Source organism: Herpailurus yagouaroundi, unplaced genomic scaffold (genome assembly GCF_014898765.1).
Source record: "Herpailurus yagouaroundi ecotype Mexico unplaced genomic scaffold, PumYag 163, whole genome shotgun sequence".
Classification (NCBI taxonomy): Eukaryota; Metazoa; Chordata; class Mammalia; order Carnivora; family Felidae; genus Herpailurus; species Herpailurus yagouaroundi.
Window position 1 is genome coordinate 26,210,593 of NW_024412404.1, and position 18,483 is coordinate 26,229,075.

Sequence of the window (18,483 nt, forward strand, 5' to 3'; positions counted from 1 at the left end):
CACGGTTTCAGGCAAGACGGAAGCATTCCGTCGCTGATAAGTTCTCCCTGGTAGGTATTATCTCTGCTGTAGAGCTGAAGAAATAGATCTCAGTAGCTTACTGAAGCCCATCACCTTAGGGGTGAAGGGGACATTGAGAAGAAGTCTGGGGGGACTGCAGTCAGCCCAGACAGTGCAGAGGCTGAGTCTGGGGCTCCCATCTACTTCAGGGCTTGAAGCTTTTTTCTATATCTTGGTAATGCATCCAGGGAATTGGGGTGGTCCCCCACTCCCGCCGCCACAACAGCTTTCAAACAGTAGGAATACGATGTCCGGACCTCAACGCAGGATGTGGTGAGTGGGAGGGGCATCTGCCTTCTAGACACCATGGGACCAGTGATTCTAGGTCAGGTGAGGTTAGCTCTGAGACCTGACAAGTGTCCATTCTCCTGGCTAAAGAAGACCCCCTTCTGGGTAAGGGCTCAGCTATGGCCCGCTGCTTGCGGGAAGAACCCAACTGCAGGACTTAGGTGTCTGTGGTCCCAGACCTCACAGGCATCCAGATCATTCCCTCACCTGCACAGAGCATACAGGCCTGTCTCAGGTGAACAGCTGGACCCTTAGGCTCCCAGATCTTGCTCCTTGGCATGGAAGGGACATGGGTCCTGCTGAGGGCTGACTTGCCACAGATCTCCAAGCGTATCTGCCATGGAGCCCAGAGTCTAGAAGCCCTGCTTTGTCTCCGCACCCCTCTGAGGGTGGGCACTTTCCATATTTATCAGACAAGCACGGCTCAGACTGCACAGCCAGGAAGAGCGCTGGGAGAGCGGCCTGCCTCCACTCTTCTCACTTTGTTCTGTTATCGCCACCACGCACTTCTTGAGTCGTGTGGGCAGCAGGCGGGCACACATGTGTCCCTCAGCAGGCTCCCCCGCAGGAGGTGCTCCGGGAGACGGGGGGCTTTCTCAGCGCCCCTGAGAACCACAATCCGCTCTCTGGAAATCATTGTCTGAGGATGTTTACCAAGTGGTTTATGAAAGCCAAAGAGGTCAATTAGCTAAAACAAACATGTTTTTAGCTCATTAGGATTTGTTTAATGCCCAAGTGACATATGGTCACATCACTATTTGCAGCCAATGAGGTGAGCCTGATTTATTATAACAATAAGGCCTCCTTAGTCCCTACTGGGAAGATTGGGCCTTTCACTCTGGCCCCAACTTGGGGAATCACATCTCAGAGTATGCCATCCTGGGCCTCTGAGGGCACTTCTCTGTCATTGCGTGAGCTCAGGCAAAGCCTCTGGGCCAGGAAGTGCGGAGGATAAAAACAATCAGGAAAAGGTCCTTCTTTGGGGAAGGTGCTTCCCCTGGACATTCCTTAAAATGCAGCCTCAGGATGGGATTCCTGCAGCTGTCGCTGGGCCCTGATTTGTGGGGATGGCCCAGAGCCTCGCAGAGGATGTGGAAAACAAAATGAGGGTCCACTTCAAGTCATCAGGGGGGCAGAGTTAGTGCCTGCAAGGGGATGTGATGTGTCCTCTTGTGGGTGAAGGGAGAAAATTCTGTCCCCAAAGTCCTCCAGTCTGTCAAGGAACCAGGGATGTTCCCTGGTCCCCAGGTGAGGGGGAACATAAGTACTTGGTAGTCGGCTAAGGACAGTGTACCTCAGACAAGTCCACGGCGAAATCCAGGAGGAGAGAAATTCCACACCTTCCCATCCAATCCTTGCTAGCCATCAGTCTAGGGGGCTACCGAGAGTCCCATGTGACCTTGGGTTGGATTTTGGAGTTGGGATGAAGTCAGAAGCCCCTGCCTCCCTGTCACTTGCACAAGCAGCCATGCCGGCAGAGATGTCAAGAGTACAAGCTTGGGAGCCTCCGCCCCGACCAGCCCTACTACTTTCTAGGGTAGAGACCTTTATTAAGTAACATGACTGCTCTGTGCCTTGGCTTCCTTGGAAGGGAAACAGGATACAGTTTGCATTGTTGCAACAGTGTTGGCAGGTGTAACAGAGAAGCTGAGGACTCAGTAGGAGTTGGTGAGGGGCAGCCTATGATCAGAACTCCCCTGTGGGGGTGGGGAGAGATACCCCAACAGGCAGAAATAGCCCTCGGGCCCCTGGCATATGGAATGTTTCTGAGGCCCCAAACTTGCCATTGGCCTCGGTGTGTCTGGAGAATCTGTATGCCTGAGAAAAGCTAGGGCTTAGTGTTCACTCCAGAGCACAACCCGCAGCGATCCAAATGTCAGATTAAAAGGGGGATGAAGCACAGAAGATGTGCTATTGGGATGGTCACATGGAACATGCCTGGAGCCTGGGCAATCCAAGAAGGAGCAAATCACTTGTTACATTACAGATTCACTTTTTGCTGTGGGCAGAGGCCTTATCTCTGTCTATTATCCATCCATCCATCCATCCATCCATCCATCCATTGTTTGATGTTTATCTTTCCCTCAGTGTTCTTTATGGACATTTTCAACCAGTACAGCCAATACCCATGTACTTAGATTCTAACATTGACATTTTATTACCCTTTCATTATCTCACCTCTATCTCTCTGACCCTCTCCCTAAATCTCAGACCAACATATTTTTTTTTTTTGGATGCATTTCAAAGCACGTTGAATCTTGTCTTTATTTTAATCCTTTTTCTTTCTACTCTTTAAAAAATAAGATTGAAACATACTCCTTTTTACAGGTTAAAGAATTCATAAATGTGTGAACAATCTTTTTCCAAAGCCATTCTAACCCAGCCAATAATAATATGTATTATACATACATAAATGTTTAATGTGTAGCTGTCCTCACCTTTCTCTGCGTTCATACATGGAAGCACATATGCAGGAGATGTATTGTCCATTCACCTATGGATGCTTATCCATCTGTCCATTTGTTTAGTGTTACCTATGTATACATAGTGTCTATACTGCATACACATAAAGTTTGTATCTTGCTTTACTTACTTAAGCATACAGCAGAAACAACCTTCAATGTTGAAGCCTATACATAAAGTTCATCCTTTTAATGGTTGCATCGTAGTCCTTGGTAATTTACTGATCTTTTGCTTCTGTTTTTTGCTTCTATGGTTATAAACGTTCTCAAACATGTGTTCACAAGGACTAGTGCTTCTTGTTTCTGTAGACTAAATGTCCAAACCTTGGCTCAACGAATCAACGAGTACGTGCACTTGTTCACCTCAAGTTCACTTATCATAAGTTCACATGCACTTATGATATTTTCTTTATCATATTTTCAGTAACTTTTAAATTATCTAATAAATGTGTATTTTTTTCTGTTTTTTTTTTTTTTAAACCACGTAATTGATGTATAATTGACATACATTGAACTGCCTGTATCTGAAGCATACAGTCTGGTTTTGACATGTGTATTCACCCATGGAGCTATCACCAAGATCAAGGTCATGTATATTTCCCTCTCCCTCTGTTTTTCCTCATGCCTCTTTGTTACTGACCCCTCACCCCCTTGCATTTGCCTTCTGTCACCACTGTGGGTCAGTTTTCATTTTCCAGGACTTTAAATGGGATTATAGTATGTGTACTGTTTTTTTTTTCCCCTGTCTTTTACTCAGCATAATGATTTTGAGGTTCGCCTATGTTGCGAGTTCACCATTAGTTTATTTCATTGCTGAGTAGTAGTCCACTGTGTGCCACAATTTTTTATCCACTCACAGGTTGATGGACTCGCAGGTTGCTTCAGGTATAGAACTGTTACAAATGCAGCCGCAGTGATTGTTTAAGCAGAAGTCTCTGTGTGGGTATATGTGTTTATTTTCACTAGAACAGAATATATGTCTAGCATTTTAAGAAATAACCTGTTTTCCAAAACTTAAACTTATACCAGCAGCGTATGAGCCTTCTGATTCCTTCACATCAATGCCAACAATTGGTATGTGTGGTCAGACTTTTTGATTTTAGCCGTTCTAATAGGTATATAGTGGCTCCTCATTGTGATTTTAGCTGACATTTCCTTGATGACTAATGGTGTTGAGCATCTTTTTATATATTTATTGGCCATTTGTATATATTCTATGATGAAAAATCTGTTTAGGTCTTTTGCCCATGGGTTGGGGCGGAGGTATGTCTGGGAGTAGAATTGCTGGGTCATGTGGTAATTCTCTGTTTACCTTCTTGAGGAACCGCCAAACTGTTTTCCAAAGCAGCTGCACCATTTTACCTTCCTGCCAGCAACATGTGAGGGTTTTGATTTCTCCCCATCCTCATCGTCAACACTCATTCTCATCTGGCTTTTTGATACTAGCCATCCTAGTGAGTGTGAAGTAGCTTTGATTTGCATTTCTTTAGTGACTAACGATGCCCGCTATTTTTTCATATGCTTATTGGCCATTTGTACAACTTCTTTAGTGAAATGTCTCTTTGAGTCCTTTGCCTCATTTTTAAATTAGGACAGTTGTCCTTGTAGTATCGAATTACGAGGACTTTTCACATGTTTTAGGTACAAGTCCCTTATCAGATATATGATTTGCAAATAGTCCCTCCTATTCTGCGGGCTATCTTTTCACTTTCTTGATGGTGTCCTTTGAAGCACAATTTTTTTAAATTTTTTGATTATGTCCAGTTTACCTGGTTTTTCTTCTGTTGCTCTTGTTTTTGGTGTCATACCTAAGAATCCTTTGCCAAATCCATGGCCACGAAGATGTATCTTTCGGTATTCTTCAAGAGTTTTATAGTTTTAGCTCCTATATTTATTATGTCTTTGATCCATTTTGAGTTAATCTTTGTATATGATGTAAGGTAGGGGTACAACTTCATTCTTTTGCTTGTGGAAGTCCTGTTTTCCCATCACTTCCTCATTTGATCTTCAGTAGTGGACCCAAGGAACAAGATGTGTGTGTGTGTGTGTGTGTGTGTGTGTGTGTGTGTGTGGAGAGAGAGAGAGAGAGAGAGAGAGAGGGAGAGAGATGATTTATTTTTAAGAAATTGTCTCAGGCAATCAACTGTGCAGGATGACAAGTCTGGAATTTGTAGTGCTGGCCCCTGCAGGCTGGAAACCCAGGCAGAGTTTCTATGCTGAAGTCCCGAGGCAGAACTTCTTCTTCATCAGGAAACCTCAGTCTTTCCTCTTAAGGCCTTCAACTCATTGGATGAGTCCCACCCACATTATACAGGGTAATCTGCTTTACTTAAAGTCAACTGATAGTAAAGGTTAATCACATTCACAAATACCTTCCAGCAATATCTAGACTAGTGTTTGGCCAAACAGCTTGGCACCAAGCTTTGTTGACATAAAATTAACCATCATTGTTGATATTGTGATATTGTTCCCATTTTATAGGTGAAAACACTGAGTCCTGGAGCGGTCAAAAGTCTTCTCCAAAGGCACAGTAAGTAGCTGAGTGAGAACTTGAACTGAAAACAAGCTCCAAAAAGTCATTCAGCCCTCACATCCACACGAGGCCTTTCTGTTTGTTCTGAGAACAGTCTAGGCTCAGAGAACACTTGAGTACTCTGCAAACAGGTTCCAGAAAGAACAGTTTCATTGACCACAAATACACACATACTGCAAGTGACTTGACTTTCTCTAAAACCTAAACTCCTCATTCCACTGCCCCTGAATTTTTAGCCCCAACGGTGCCCTACTTCTCACCAAATGAAGTCAGACCTAGATTTCCTCAGCCCTCTTTCTCCAGATGTCCAGAATGGCTTGGGCTCACTCCTCCATCTGTTCTCCCAAGGCCTCCAAGAACCACACTTGCGTTAGAATGGCCTCTCCTCTTTGGTGATCCTGTGAGAGTTTGCTTCATCATCTTCTATCTTCGGCTCTTAACAATGTACTGTGCTACCCTGTCTCCCCAGGACTCGGCAATTCAGGGGTTCGGCCCAGTGCACGGCCTAGCCTAACTAGTAAGGATGGCCCATCTCTGCTGGTTTTGTGCCTGTATGTGTGTGTATGTGGGTATGCACGTGTGTGCACACAGATACTTGTGTGTATTTGTGTGCTCACATTTGTGTGCATGAGATCACACTGTGCTTCTGAGCATACGCTCCTTCCTTAGGAGCACACTCTGCCCCACAGACTGACCGCATGGCCTAAAAACAAGCAGGAAGCTGGTCCACACAAGTCCGGCCCGCAAAGCCACCAGGGCAGGGCCACGCACTGTATTGCTTTTCTGTGGCTCCTGTAACAAATGACCACAAACTGAGTGGCTTAAAACAACTGAAATTTACTCCTTTTCAGTTCTGGAGGCTGGAAGCCAGAGATAAAGGTGTTGAGAGGGCCACAGTCCCTCTGGGGCCTCTAGGGGACAATGTGTTCTTCACCGTTTCCGACTTCTGGTGACTGCACCATTCCAGTCTCTGTCTCTGTGGTCACCCCCCACTCCTCCTCTTCTGTCTGCCCTCTTCCCTATCTCGTGAGAATACATGTGATTGCATTCAGGGCCCACCTGGATAACCCAGAGTATGGTCCTCCTCTTGAAATCCTTCATCACATCTTTTGCCAGTAAAGTGATAGTCCCTCTGTGCCATATATGGTCATACTCATAGGTCCTGGGGTCCATGTTCAACCCAACACAGGGCCGAGCCAGGCTTGAGGTCTTGTTAAGTGATGCCACAGCCCCTATGCCCTGTGTCCTCTGGGTCCTGTGCAGGGGGCCCCACTGAAGTCTGGGGTCTGTCTCTCCAAAGGACCCCTCTGCCTTTCCATCTTCCATCAGCCCTGGCTGCTGCTGTCTCCTTGGTGATGTCGCGTGCTTCCTCCAAATCTCATGTCTTTTTACATCTAATTTCAATTTCTCCAAACAAATGACGTTTAATGCAAACCCTGCAAGAGGGAAAGACAAAAGTGATCAGGGGCAGAACATAGGAAGTGAAGAATTTAAAAGCAGCTCACATTCTGCCTTAATGGCAACACGATTAATAAGAACAATGGTCATTGTTGTCTGCAGCTGGAAGGTATTTTTTGCAGATCTGGTGAGCAAATTCATAGTCTGAAGAAAGAATGCTTGATGGATCTTCATGGAGACGACTACCAGTGTTATGGACTTGCATTCCCTGGGTGGCCTGTAGGACAAGAAACTTCTAACGTGGGAACCCCCCTGGGGGGCTGGGAGATGGCTAGTCTGCCTGTGTCAGCATTTTCAGACCCATAAATTTTTTTCCAGTGTAGCCAACATGCTGTACTTCATCCATTCTGTATATTAGGAAGGCCCAGGATTGCCCCTAGACAGGCTGCGTAGGGTAATAACTCTCACAGGCCCTTCCCATCCAGGATCCTGGATTGGTGGGTGGCCCCAGGGCCCTACCCGTAGGGACGGCTGTGCTTTTGCTGCTGGACATGTGTTTGGGATTTAGCTGGTAAGTTGGGACATACACTTGTTTCAGCTTATTCTCAGTTTCCACCGCTTTCTGTGATTTGTGTGGCACATATCTGTCGGTGGGTTCCCACACAGCACACTGCTCACTGATGCTAGTTCACAATTTCCAAGAGAGGAAGTCTTGGTCAAATATGTTGTTAGAGTCTTGCCATGTTTTTCAACACCTCTTCAAAGGACCAAGCTGCAGAAGGAGGTCAAGCTGCTGTTCTGTCTGTGTATGTGACAGCTTCTCCCGGTGGCACCGAGACACTATACTGTTCCGTCATGGGGTCCTGGGCAGACCTCCTGTACCCACATGCCAGCTCCGGGAGCGGCCACGTGACTGGGGCCTTGTCCAGCAAAGGAAGGAGAGTCCAACACTGACATGGAAGACCTCAAAGGCTCTGGGAGGTGGGGTCAGGCACGGCCTCCAGAATGTGAGCGTGACATTGGGGTCCTGAGAAGGTCACAGAACTCATATACTCACTGTCCAGCTCTATAGGCCCCTTCTATGTTTTTAGCTCTACCTGTTACCTACATCAGCACAGAACAACCCAGACAGGCCTCAAAGGTTCTTCCTCCCTAAAAAAGTGGGGAAAGAAGGAAGAGAGGGAGCACTTACGTGATTTGGGGTCCATTTTGGCACTGCAGTTAGCTAAAAGAGACCTCCATGAGGAGGCCCAGAGACCCCAGGTGGGGGACTCAGGAGCATGGCCATTTCTTGGGTTCCTTCTGGAGGTGACGCTCCAGTGCTTCTCAGGCTGCATTTCTTCCCGAGAGGGTATGTGTGTGTACCTGGCATTTGGCCAGCTGGCCCCGGCTTCTACATCTTATTGATGGGAGGTGCTTTCCTGTCAGGGAGTTAGGTGGGCAGCTGGTATGGGTCCCACCAAGCAGGCAGAAGGTGGGGCATCACCAACCATGTGAAGGGACAAAGAACTTGCTGTAATCATATCTGAGAGTGAGGACCAATGTCAAAACCAGAGAGGAATGAGAAAATGGGCATCGTGCGTGGGTCTGTGGTGGGCAGGTGCTAGGCACTGGTGTCCAAAACCAGGAGTCTGCGAAGCAGAAAAGAGAAGGACCAGACCAGGAGAGGCATGATCGGAGGGCACGATGGTCTGGCCAGATTCTGCACACGGGGGGGCTGCAGCTGGGCCCAAAGTCGACAGGTCCCAGATGGAGGTCGGCAAGGTTGGCTCCTTTCATGGATGTCACAACATCAATAGGCATGCCTGGCTGAGGGGCTTCTGTTGAGAACTCCCAGGTCTGTAGGTGGGGAACAAACTGAGAAGGAGCCAAGGACTTGGGTCATAAAACTATAATGGTTCAAAATCCTTTTGAATAGTGTATTTTATTTTGCCCAGTATGGACATTATAAAGAAGAAAATCCTGCTACCTGTGATGTCCATCATTTCATTAAAAAGGAGGAGATGTTTGAACTGCACTTGGCTGTTGTAAACAATACTTGCTGGCCCTTAGTCTGTTTACTTGATCCCGATTGGAGAAGGCTGCCGACCCCTCATAGGTCCATGCTGGCCATACCTGCCGCGGCAAAGCCCCTCAGCCCCTATGTAGATGGCTGGCATGTCAGAGCTCTCCTGGACCGCAGGGACCCGTGAGCAGGAACAAACACTCACGGGAGGGAGCTACAGAGAGGCAGACTTGGGCCCTTGCTCAGGCATATCTTTCTGAGAACCGGAACTGCCCACTCATGAAACAGGCTGCTTGGAGGAGGGGCAGTCCTAAGTGGGAAGTGTTCCGGGAAGCTGAGGCCCATGGTGTTAGACTTCTGCCTGACTTAAAAAATAAAGAATTTCTGGAAGTTTCGTTCAGTCTGATCCAATGTAAGCCACCTGTGTGCAGGGCTGCCTGCTTTGGGTATAGTCACCCGTCCCCACATGAAGGCAAGTCTCGGAAAAGCCGCACCCCTTCGTGTCAGGCTGTTCCAAACTTTCTCAGCAACATTGGATCCCCAAGGAGCTGCCATATGGATCTAATAGGCTTGCCTTTGAAAGCCTTTGATCACACACTGGAGACGCCTCTGGGCCCCCTCTGCAGGCACCAGGGAGAAGGGGGCAGGGCCAGTCCTTTCACTCGGACCCTGGGGCAAGCTCTCAGCAGCAAAGCTCAGACTCCCTGGCACATCAGAATCACATCAATGTGAAGGTCTGAAGCAGCCTCCAGGGTGTCCCTGGGACTTGGGAAATCAAGTGCACACATGCATTCAGGATCAGCTACACCAGTGTGTGAGGCCAAAAGCAGAATGGAAATGCAGGACCCTTGTTCAAAAATTATTGTGAATTTCGAGATTGCAACAGCAGAACATTAAATCAGGCAGGTCCCATGCTATTGCCCAGGCCATAGGGATGCCTGTGTGCATTCTAGAGTGGGGTGAGTGCAGGTTCCCTGTGGGGAAGAGGCTGGCAGGGGCCTCTCCTCATGTCGCTTAGTGCCATCATAGCTAATGCCTGGAGCCTGCTGCAGACTGCACCCACAGAGGTGGGCTCGCCCTGGATTCCTCACTATGCCCTGCAGAGGAACTGATGTCCAGGACAGAGAGAGCTCGTCAGATGAGCTATATATGGAACCACAGCCTTGTATATTCGAGGAAAAGAGTTTCTGAGTTCAGAGGGATGTGACCTCCCACACCCGCCTGTGTTGGCCCTGCTCATATGGGAATTCAGTTGGGCTTGGAAAGAGAAAGTTGCAAGGAAGGATTGACTCAAGGATTCCTGCTTTCTCCCAATTTTGATAGAATTCCGGAAGAGGTACAAGCCACGGTGTTTCTGTTACAGGTAGGAGAGTCTGCATTGTGTGAACGGAGGTATTGATTCTTGGATTCCCCAGGAATCGTGGGGATCCACCCTGGAATAAAGACAGCCAGAAGGGAAGTAGCTCGAAGCAGTTTGTGAAAGTGAAAGTACACTTCCAAGGTGGGAGAGCTGGCAGGCCTTGAGGTGGCCACTGTCCTGAGGCTTTTGTGAGCTGGGTCTCAGGTCACAGACAGGGTGGTCTCTGATGGAAGCTGCTTCCAATCTTTTGGGAAACTCCTCCCACAGGGTGGGAGAGGGAGTTTTTATCCCTCCAAGGTTTGTACTTGAACCAGCATGGCAGCCTTCCCCCCTGGCAGGGGGCTAAAGCTGCAGTGTGAATGCATTATTGTGAGTCTAGGGGCTACACTGGGGCAGAGGTGGAAGAGGAGAACATATATGCTACCCCTGTGGCTCTTGGTCTGTCAGCCCCAGGACGCTGGAGCCAAGAGGTCAGGATGTTGAGGGGTCTTGGAGGCCACAAAGTCAGGATATTGTGCCCCCAGGTTTCTAATGTGTAATCTACTTATCACTGTCCTTGCCTCCAGCTCCTGTCTAACTAAGTGCCTAGTCTATCATTTCATGACCCAGCTGATAGAATGTTAATCACAGGGGACAAGTGTGTCCTTCTCCACCTTCTCCAGTCCATTGGTGCCTGGCTGACCAGAGGTCTCCGCACAAGTAGCACCAGAGAGGAAGTGGCCAAGGAGGGCACAGAAGGTGGCACTTGCCCAGAAGAGCACAAGCTTTGTCTTTGCTTCTTCCTGCTAACGTGACCATGACCTTCACCATAGAGAAGGTCGTTAGGACAGAGGTCAGGGCAACAGAGCGAATTTGGGCTTAGCGTCACAACCAGGGTTCAAATCCTGGCTTTAGCAGTTCCTGGCTAGTGGCTCTGAGCAAAGTGTGAGGCCTCCAAGTGCTTCCACATTTGCAAAAGTCTTCTTCATTTGCAAAAGTCAGGATAAAAATGTCATTTATTCTGAGGTTATTGCTTGAGCCACTAAGTACAAGTCCCCAGCCCTGCCTGGTCCTCCAGGAGCCCCCCAGCCTTCCTCCCTGGCTCTTCTCCTGGCCTCTCCACGCCACCACCATCTCTCTGTCTCTCTGTGTCTGCCTGTGGCTTTCTGCTTGACATCCCTGAACCTCTCTCTCCTCTTGCTCCTTGCCCGGAGTATAGGTCACACGAGGAACAGGGGACGGCCCGTCAGCCCTGCAACTGGTCATCTCACTGGGCTTCGGCTTCTTCATACGTGTGGTAGCGGTAATATCACCACCCAGATACGGCAAAAACGAACGCGCTTTAGGACATGTTAAAAACGCAGTACTAAGTGTGCTGGTCATTAGGCACAGGGCTAACTGTCCGCATAACGAAGTGTCCAGAGGATGGCGCTGTTGCATTTTGTTCTCTGGCCTGGGGTGAAGAAAGCTTTGGGGAATCTGGTGGGAAGAATAACCCAGGGAAGTGGAAGCCAGACAGCATTTCTTGGGGACGCTCCTTGCAAGTTCTTTTCCCTGCACATCCGTCCAAGTCAGTTTGTCCTGAGCCACAGCCCACGGCAGCCCTCTGAGAGTGACCGAGGTCAGAGGCTCTCAGGCCTTGCCTCCTGAAGACTTGGTGGCACATGCGGTGACAAGACACCTCAGACAAGAGGTAAGCAGGTCCCCACGCTGAGCCCATAAGACCCACGAGACAGAAGCACTGTAGTGCTCTTCAGAGCAGGAAGATCAGAGCCGGAGCATCAAGAGAGGGGACAAAAGGGGTGCCACTAGAGTCAAGCCTTCACGGATGGTGACTTGGGCTCTGCAGCTGGAAGTGAGGTGGCCAGGCAGCCGGCTGAGGGCATCTCCAGGGAGTGGCCCTGGGAGTGGGCTGGAGCTTGGCATCTGAGCGGGCACATACTGGGAGCCGATGCTGGAATAGTGGAGCAGGGCCCAGGCCACTGGGCAGGGGTGACTCATGGCCCAGACCTCCCTCCCCTGACATGGGGGAACTGAGGGACGGCATGGGGCTAACTGCTGCCTGCTTGCAAACATCTGCTTTCTCACACACCCACACACATGCCCTTATATGGACACGTCCACTCTCCCTGCAGACAGAGACGCTGCCCACACCTGTCCACTCGCCACCGTGGCAACTCTGTCTCCATGCCCTTCTCCTCTGCCCCCCACCCAGGGAAAGAAGGGCCTGTGGGGAGGTGTGGTGAGGGTATGGCATTGAGGAGTCGTCAAACCCAGGTCTCAGGTTCAGGAAAAGTCCACAGTTTAGACGTTTGACTTTATTTCCAAGTGAAACTTTGATGCAGGCACAGAATACACCACCAGGACTAAAAGATGTTCCCCATCCATCTTTATGATTGAGCAACGTTGTCGTACCAGGAATTAGTACTTTCTGTAACTCCAGTAATTAATTGTATTTAAATTAATTAATTTGCATTCATTATGTTAAAGCTCTTCATTAGTTCCTTGTAAACATCTGGCACAAATCACTTTTTAAAAAAATATACTGAGAGCTTCAACCAGTGGGAATGGCCTGGGCCTCTCTAGGCCTCTTATAGGCTCTGCCTCTGGCCAGCGGTCAGAAGGGCCATGGAGTGGAATCTTCACCACCTCTAGACTCTTCCTCACTCCACCCCATTCCATGTGTGGCCTCCAGAGTCAGAGAAGAGAATGAAATTCAGAAGAAATGGAAACTCTGTCCCGTCTTGGGGTCAATGGGGGCTGAGTCCAGTCCTGAGGCCCAAGCCCAGGACAGAGCTGAACACACACTGCTCGAGGAAGCCGGCAGGTGCAGGCAGAGCTGGATGTGGCCACTAAGGACCTGAGTTCTTCAGTGGCTGGGAACCCTCCCCCAGGAAGGCTGGACATCATCACTTGAACACATGTCACCGAGGAGTAAAAATAGGGACATTGCAAATACCAAAGCAAGAACGCATTTATTCCAACAAATGCAAATCCAGGTCCTGTCTCCCACGGAGTCCTTGTGGGAGGGCAGCCCACAGATGTGTTCTGCTGGTGAGCTGGTTATGCTGAGTAAATTAACTGCAGAGATGCGGGCCGTAGGCTGCCCCATCCCTTGGGGTAAATTGTGCCTGCTCCTCCCAAACCATCTCAGAGTCTGAGTTTACGGGCAGCCGGTGGCCCCGTGTGAACCGCTGGCTGTGCAAGCATCATGCCACTGGGTCCAAGCACCTGCAGCCGTGGTACAAGCTACTACCCGAGGGCTTCTGTCATGCCCTCTTTCCATCCTGCAGATGGTTTTGGGGGTAGTGTTTAGTGGTTCAAGGGTCATCTTAAAAAGCACTGGGCCACTGATACAACACAGGCACCAGCAGTCAGAATGTGCTCCGGATGCTCCAAGCAACCCAGTCATCCGGGTGGGTACTGGCCAGGGCTGAGCCCAGCTTGCCCCTCAGTGCCTGCCTCCCGGCATCTAATTGTTCTTCAGGTGAAAGGTGACCTGATAAACTTTGATGGGATATTTGAGAAGCTCCTGGGTTTTGGTGGCCGACAGACCGATGGAGACCTATGGGTTGGAACCATTCATGCCTTTGACCGGTATTACTTGAACTGCATTTTGGTTTCCGCATGTGTAAGCTGGGACTCGTCACACCCATCTCACTGGGTTGTGGGAATCTGTGAAGTGATGGGTGTAGAGCACATAGCTGTCCCTGTCCCCTTCACTCCCTGAAGTTACTGGAATGCACCCCGTCCTTCTTGTCTCCATAAATCTCTGCCCCATCTGTCTGTACTCCTCTGCCTCCCTTTTGTTCTTTTCTGCTGGCTCTGGATTATTTTTCTACTGTCACCTTTTGGTTGTCTCCCCGAGCACCCCAACAATCCTTCTAGGCTTTCCTCTTCTCCTAAGCTCTCACCCCCAGCCCCTTCCTATTGTCTTCCCCTGAAGCTGGACCCAGTGGTGTATGCGTGGGCAGGCTTTTACCTCTAGGATGTGGCAGCTTCCTTTCCTTCTTCAGGCTGGCATGCAGACAGACTTAGTCCCTGTCATGCCCAGAGGGACACAGGACCTCTCAGCAGGACCCCTCCACCCTGTCTCCCCCTGCCTGCAGGCCGGCACTACCTGCACCCACACTCTGCCACGCTCATCCCTTCGTAGTGGTACTTGAGGGTGGGGACCCCCATGTCATCCTTGTAGAGGATGGAGATGGGGCTCAGTTTGGTGGGCACGCAGCAGGCCTTGCCCACTTTCATGGGGAACTTGAGATGCACCAGGGTCTGCACAATGGCGTGCTTCGTGGGGGTCACGTCATCAGCCAGGGGGAAGAAGCAGCCCCCTTTACATTCGTACGCATCATACTCCTTGGGTGCAATGATCCAGCTGTCCCAGCCGATGTCCTCGAAGTTCACCCTCAGGGAGGTCTTCTGACAGTGGTTGTTGGCCCCGGCACTTCTCTTCCGTCTGGCTAAAGATGACCCTGTGGCCTTGTGACCTTCCCCATCCTCATCCTTGTTGTCCCCTGCTTCTGCCAGACCATTCTTGGACAGCTTCTTGAGCACACTCTCCTGTTCATGGCCAATCATCTCCCTGAGCTCCAGCCTGGTCTCTTTGGTCCCATTGCTGCGGTCATTGGAGAAGACGACGAAGAAGGGCAGGTTTTTGGGGCCTGGGGGGACACTGATATCCAGCTTGTCACAGCCCTTCCTGTGACTCTCCACAGTCACTTCCAGTTTATTTTTGCTCTTGGTGGAGTCTGCTCTGGCCCACCGCTTCACGGCACTGGAGACCTCAAAGGTCTCCCAGCCCTCATCCCTAATGTCCTGGGACACCAGGAATGTCTTGGTTCCCGTAGAAGCATCCCAGGCATCTGCTCCATCCAGAACATCATAAATGGCCATGTTCCCTTTCAACTCATGTGAAGAGTCTCCGTGGTTTCGACAGGAGGCATAGAGTCGGAGCTCGGCCCTGGTGATCTGCTCATGCCTGGGAATGGAGATGTTGAAGAGCAAGATGTGCTTCTGGAAGGGAAACTCTTCCGTGGCCGCAAGAGAGACAGCATCTGAAATGCAGGCACACAGTCAGCGATGGGCATCTTTCATTACACCAAAACAGACTCATGGCTCGTGTCAAAGGGCACCCAAGATGACATTGACCGATTCTACCAAATCTTTATTGCGTTTCACCTAAGCCCTTAATGTAGAAGAGAATTTTCAAAGTTACATTTAGGATCTTCCAAAGAAAACCAGAGGCAGGAAAGCCTTGCATTGGAGTTCACGGGTCCAACTCTTTAGTAAGCATCTAGTCAGTGCCCAGCCTTGCACTACAAGCTTTGCCTTCTATATATCACTTTGCTTTTCTCACTAACCCTGCAAGGGTCTAATTATTATTCCACTTTTACAGATGTGGAGACTGGTATTTAGAATGTTTAACTGCCAAGCGAACACATCTTGTAAAGCTCTTCACTTTAAAAAAAAAAAAAAAAAAAGAAAGAACCAAATAACATAGCAAAGCACATTGTCAGCCTCAGAGTGCAGATCCTGAGTGTATGATGTTAAAGGAGACACCCTGGGAGGGGGCGGTGAATTTCCAACATCAAGACAATGTTAAAAATCTGAGCTTTTAAATAGTATAGAAATCATTCAGAATTGTAATTTCTGAGCAAAGTTAAAGTGGATTTTTTTATGTTTGAGGAAAAAAGAAAACATATTAGCCTCCACTGCTGTGTCATGGTAGGCAAAAACAGGGCTTGCCTTTTAGCTATACAATGATGTCCATGTCCAACCTCTCCTGGCTGATGCACAGCCATCAGGACATCTCTCTTATGCCGTGGCTCAGTCACAAACATGAGACCACAGCATGCTTCGGTGATATCCAGCGGTGTCTGACAGGCCAAAGTGCTAATCCAGACCTTGCCCTTTCCTAGGCTTGTGACCTTGGAGGAGTCCCACGTCTCTCTGGGCCTCCGTTTCTTCATCTGTAGAATGGGGCTCATCCTACCTGCCTTCCAAGGTTGGTGTGAGGCTTCCGCAAGAGGGCACATGGAACTTACGGACACAGTCCCTGCCTCAGAGCTGATGCTCAATCAATCTTTCGCCGCCTTCCCAGACCCTCCTCCCCAACATGCGTTCCCCCCTCAAAGCATGTGGCCCCTCATCCAATGTGGCTGTGCCATTCTAGCTCCTGCAGAACGTGTGAACGTGTGAACGGGCTCTTCCCGCGGAAGAGCGAACGGGCTCTACGAGCATCAATGCCCTACCGTGCTCTTATTGTGGCATGCTTTGCAGACGGCTGTGGGACCACATCACACATCTAGAAAACAAACACCCTCCCCACCTGAGCTGCACGTGGACCATCTGTAAACGGAAGCATACCTGCCCTCCACAGGAGTGCTGGCCACAGGCAGGGCTGGGATCGAGTCAGAACACTCGTTTGGGGGGCATGGACAATGCTGGGTGGGGGAGGGGATGGTAACGGAGATGGCTCCAAATGCTGGACTCCCAGATTCTGGGATTTGGTGATGAGATCCAGCCGAAGAAGCTCAGCCTTCTCCTAAAGCGCAGGTTACAGGCACGCCCCATGGGGACGGTGAGGTGCTGGCAGCATCTGGGTGACCCGCGCATTGTAGTTTTTAAAATGAAGCCAATATTTTAAAAATCAGGCAAGTTCACATGAAATCTAGATTATTCTTCTTCTTTGGGGCAATCAGGAAACGCAGCACTGCTGGGCATGTATCATGACTCTCGCGTCCTTTAGACGGGGCATGAGCTCTGCAGGTGGGCAGGTCTGGCCTACCATGGTCCTGGGCAAGGCCTGTTAGGGGTCGGCAGGGGTCGAGTCCTGGAGGAGAGAGGCCGCCTGTGCCTGGCTGTTCGGAGAAACAGCAGAGGCAGGAAAAGCCTGAGCTTTGTAGGCAGGTGGGGCCTGGGTCAGAATGCAGCTGCCGAACCACTGTGTGACCCGGGTAAGTTCCCTCAGCATCTGCAAGCCTTGGCTTCCTTCCCTGCTCACAAGATCATCTCACCTATGTCACGGCCATTAGTGGACACAAGCCCTAAGTCGATGTTTGTTATCTTCCAGTCCTATGAAAGCAGGCAAATCATTTTGTATTTAGAAAATAAGAAAGCTGTCCTCTGATGTTTCTCTCACAAAAATTGATCAGACTTGTAGATACTTTTTGGTGGGACAGAAATAGCCATTCTTTCAGAGTTAAAAAAGACACCACTTGGGTGAGGCTAAATAAATTGTCTGTTTCAAAGTAGGAAGGGGACATAAAGGAAGGGGAAGAGGAGAAGGGATGGAAGAAAGGGAGCTGGCATTCGGGGGCACCTAATGTGTTAAACGTGGCACCGGGCCGGGGAGGGAGAACCTTCTACAGCAGAGCTGTCCAGTAGGACTTTCTGCAGCGATGGACGGGACCGTTTCACACTCGGCACTGTCCTATAAGGTAGCCATTAGCCACACCTGACCATTGAGCTCTTGAATTGAAGACAGCGAACTAAATTATTAATTTTATTTCATTTTAATTTATTTAAATAGAAATGCAAAGAGCCTCGTGGGTCCAGTGGCCACCGTACTGGGCAGTGCAGCCGTGACCCCTGAGTCCCCCCGGGGTGCCCCGGCGGAGCCGACTCTACCTTCCACGCTGAAGCTGCGCACGATGTTGGATGCGGGGGTGGTCGACTTGTCGGTGGTGTATCTGTTGTACAGGTCGATCATGTACTGCGGTGGCTCCGCTCGGGTTTTGTCCTGGGAAGGGACCCCGCTCAGGTTGAGGTTGCGCAGGAAATCCACCTTCATGTTCTCCAGAAACATCCTCAGGTCGAAGGTGCCTCCCTCCCGCTCGCCTCCGGGCCCCCCTAGCAAGCGGTGGGCGTCTCCCCCCGCGGGCGCGCGCCCCCGGCTCTCCAGCGGCTTCCCCTGCACGGAGCAGGCCAGCAGGGAGAGCACGGGCAGGGCCACCCATAGCGCCCCGCAGCACATCTTGGGACGGCGCTGTCGCCCTGGACAGGAGACTGCGGGCGGCCGCCGGGGGTGTTAGCGGGCGCGGGGAGGAGCCCAAGAGGAGCGCGCCCGCATTTTCTTGCCTCTGCACGGAACCCCCGGGCCGGCTCACAGGCTCTCAGCCGCAGTCCCCGGAGTGGCCTCCGCGCGCTCTTATCTGGCCCTCGATGCTGCGCTCCCACCTCTTATCTAAGCGAGCTCTCCGTTAATGAAGGCTCTATAAACATCTGACAAACACGCAGGGCTTGTGGGAAGCCCACGGCCTGCTGCAGAGAATCTGAACTTCTCCGTGGGGTTATCGCCCCCCTAATTAGGATCCTCTCTCATTTCCTTGCCAGCTCCGTTCAGAAGAATCTAGAGACAGGGTGACCCAGGCTCCATCTCCAGGGCCACAGAAAC

General features: G+C 50.1%; 1 protein-coding gene across 1 annotated transcript; it reads right to left on the reverse strand.

Moving 5' to 3' along the window:
* Window positions 1–12,388: 12,388 nt before the first annotated feature.
* Window positions 12,389–18,361, reverse strand: GDF2 (growth differentiation factor 2). Its single transcript, XM_040485666.1, has 2 exons — window positions 17,718–18,361; window positions 12,389–15,142 (listed from the first exon to the last, which is right to left on the reverse strand). Exons 1-2 carry the CDS (start codon window positions 18,061–18,063, stop codon window positions 14,202–14,204), a joined length of 1,287 nt encoding a protein of 428 aa, XP_040341600.1. The 5' UTR covers window positions 18,064–18,361; the 3' UTR covers window positions 12,389–14,201.
* Between the last annotated feature and the right edge of the window lie 122 nt (window positions 18,362–18,483).

Coding starts and splice junctions, on each gene's coding strand:
- GDF2 (XM_040485666.1), bottom strand. CDS start 18,063: ATGTGCTGCGGGGCGCTATGGGTGGCCCTGCCCGTGCTCTCCCTGCTG. Junction 15,143..17,717: donor GCGCAGCTTCAGCGTGGAAG/GTAGAGTCGGCT, acceptor CCTGCATTTCAG/ATGCTGTCTCTCTTGCGGCC.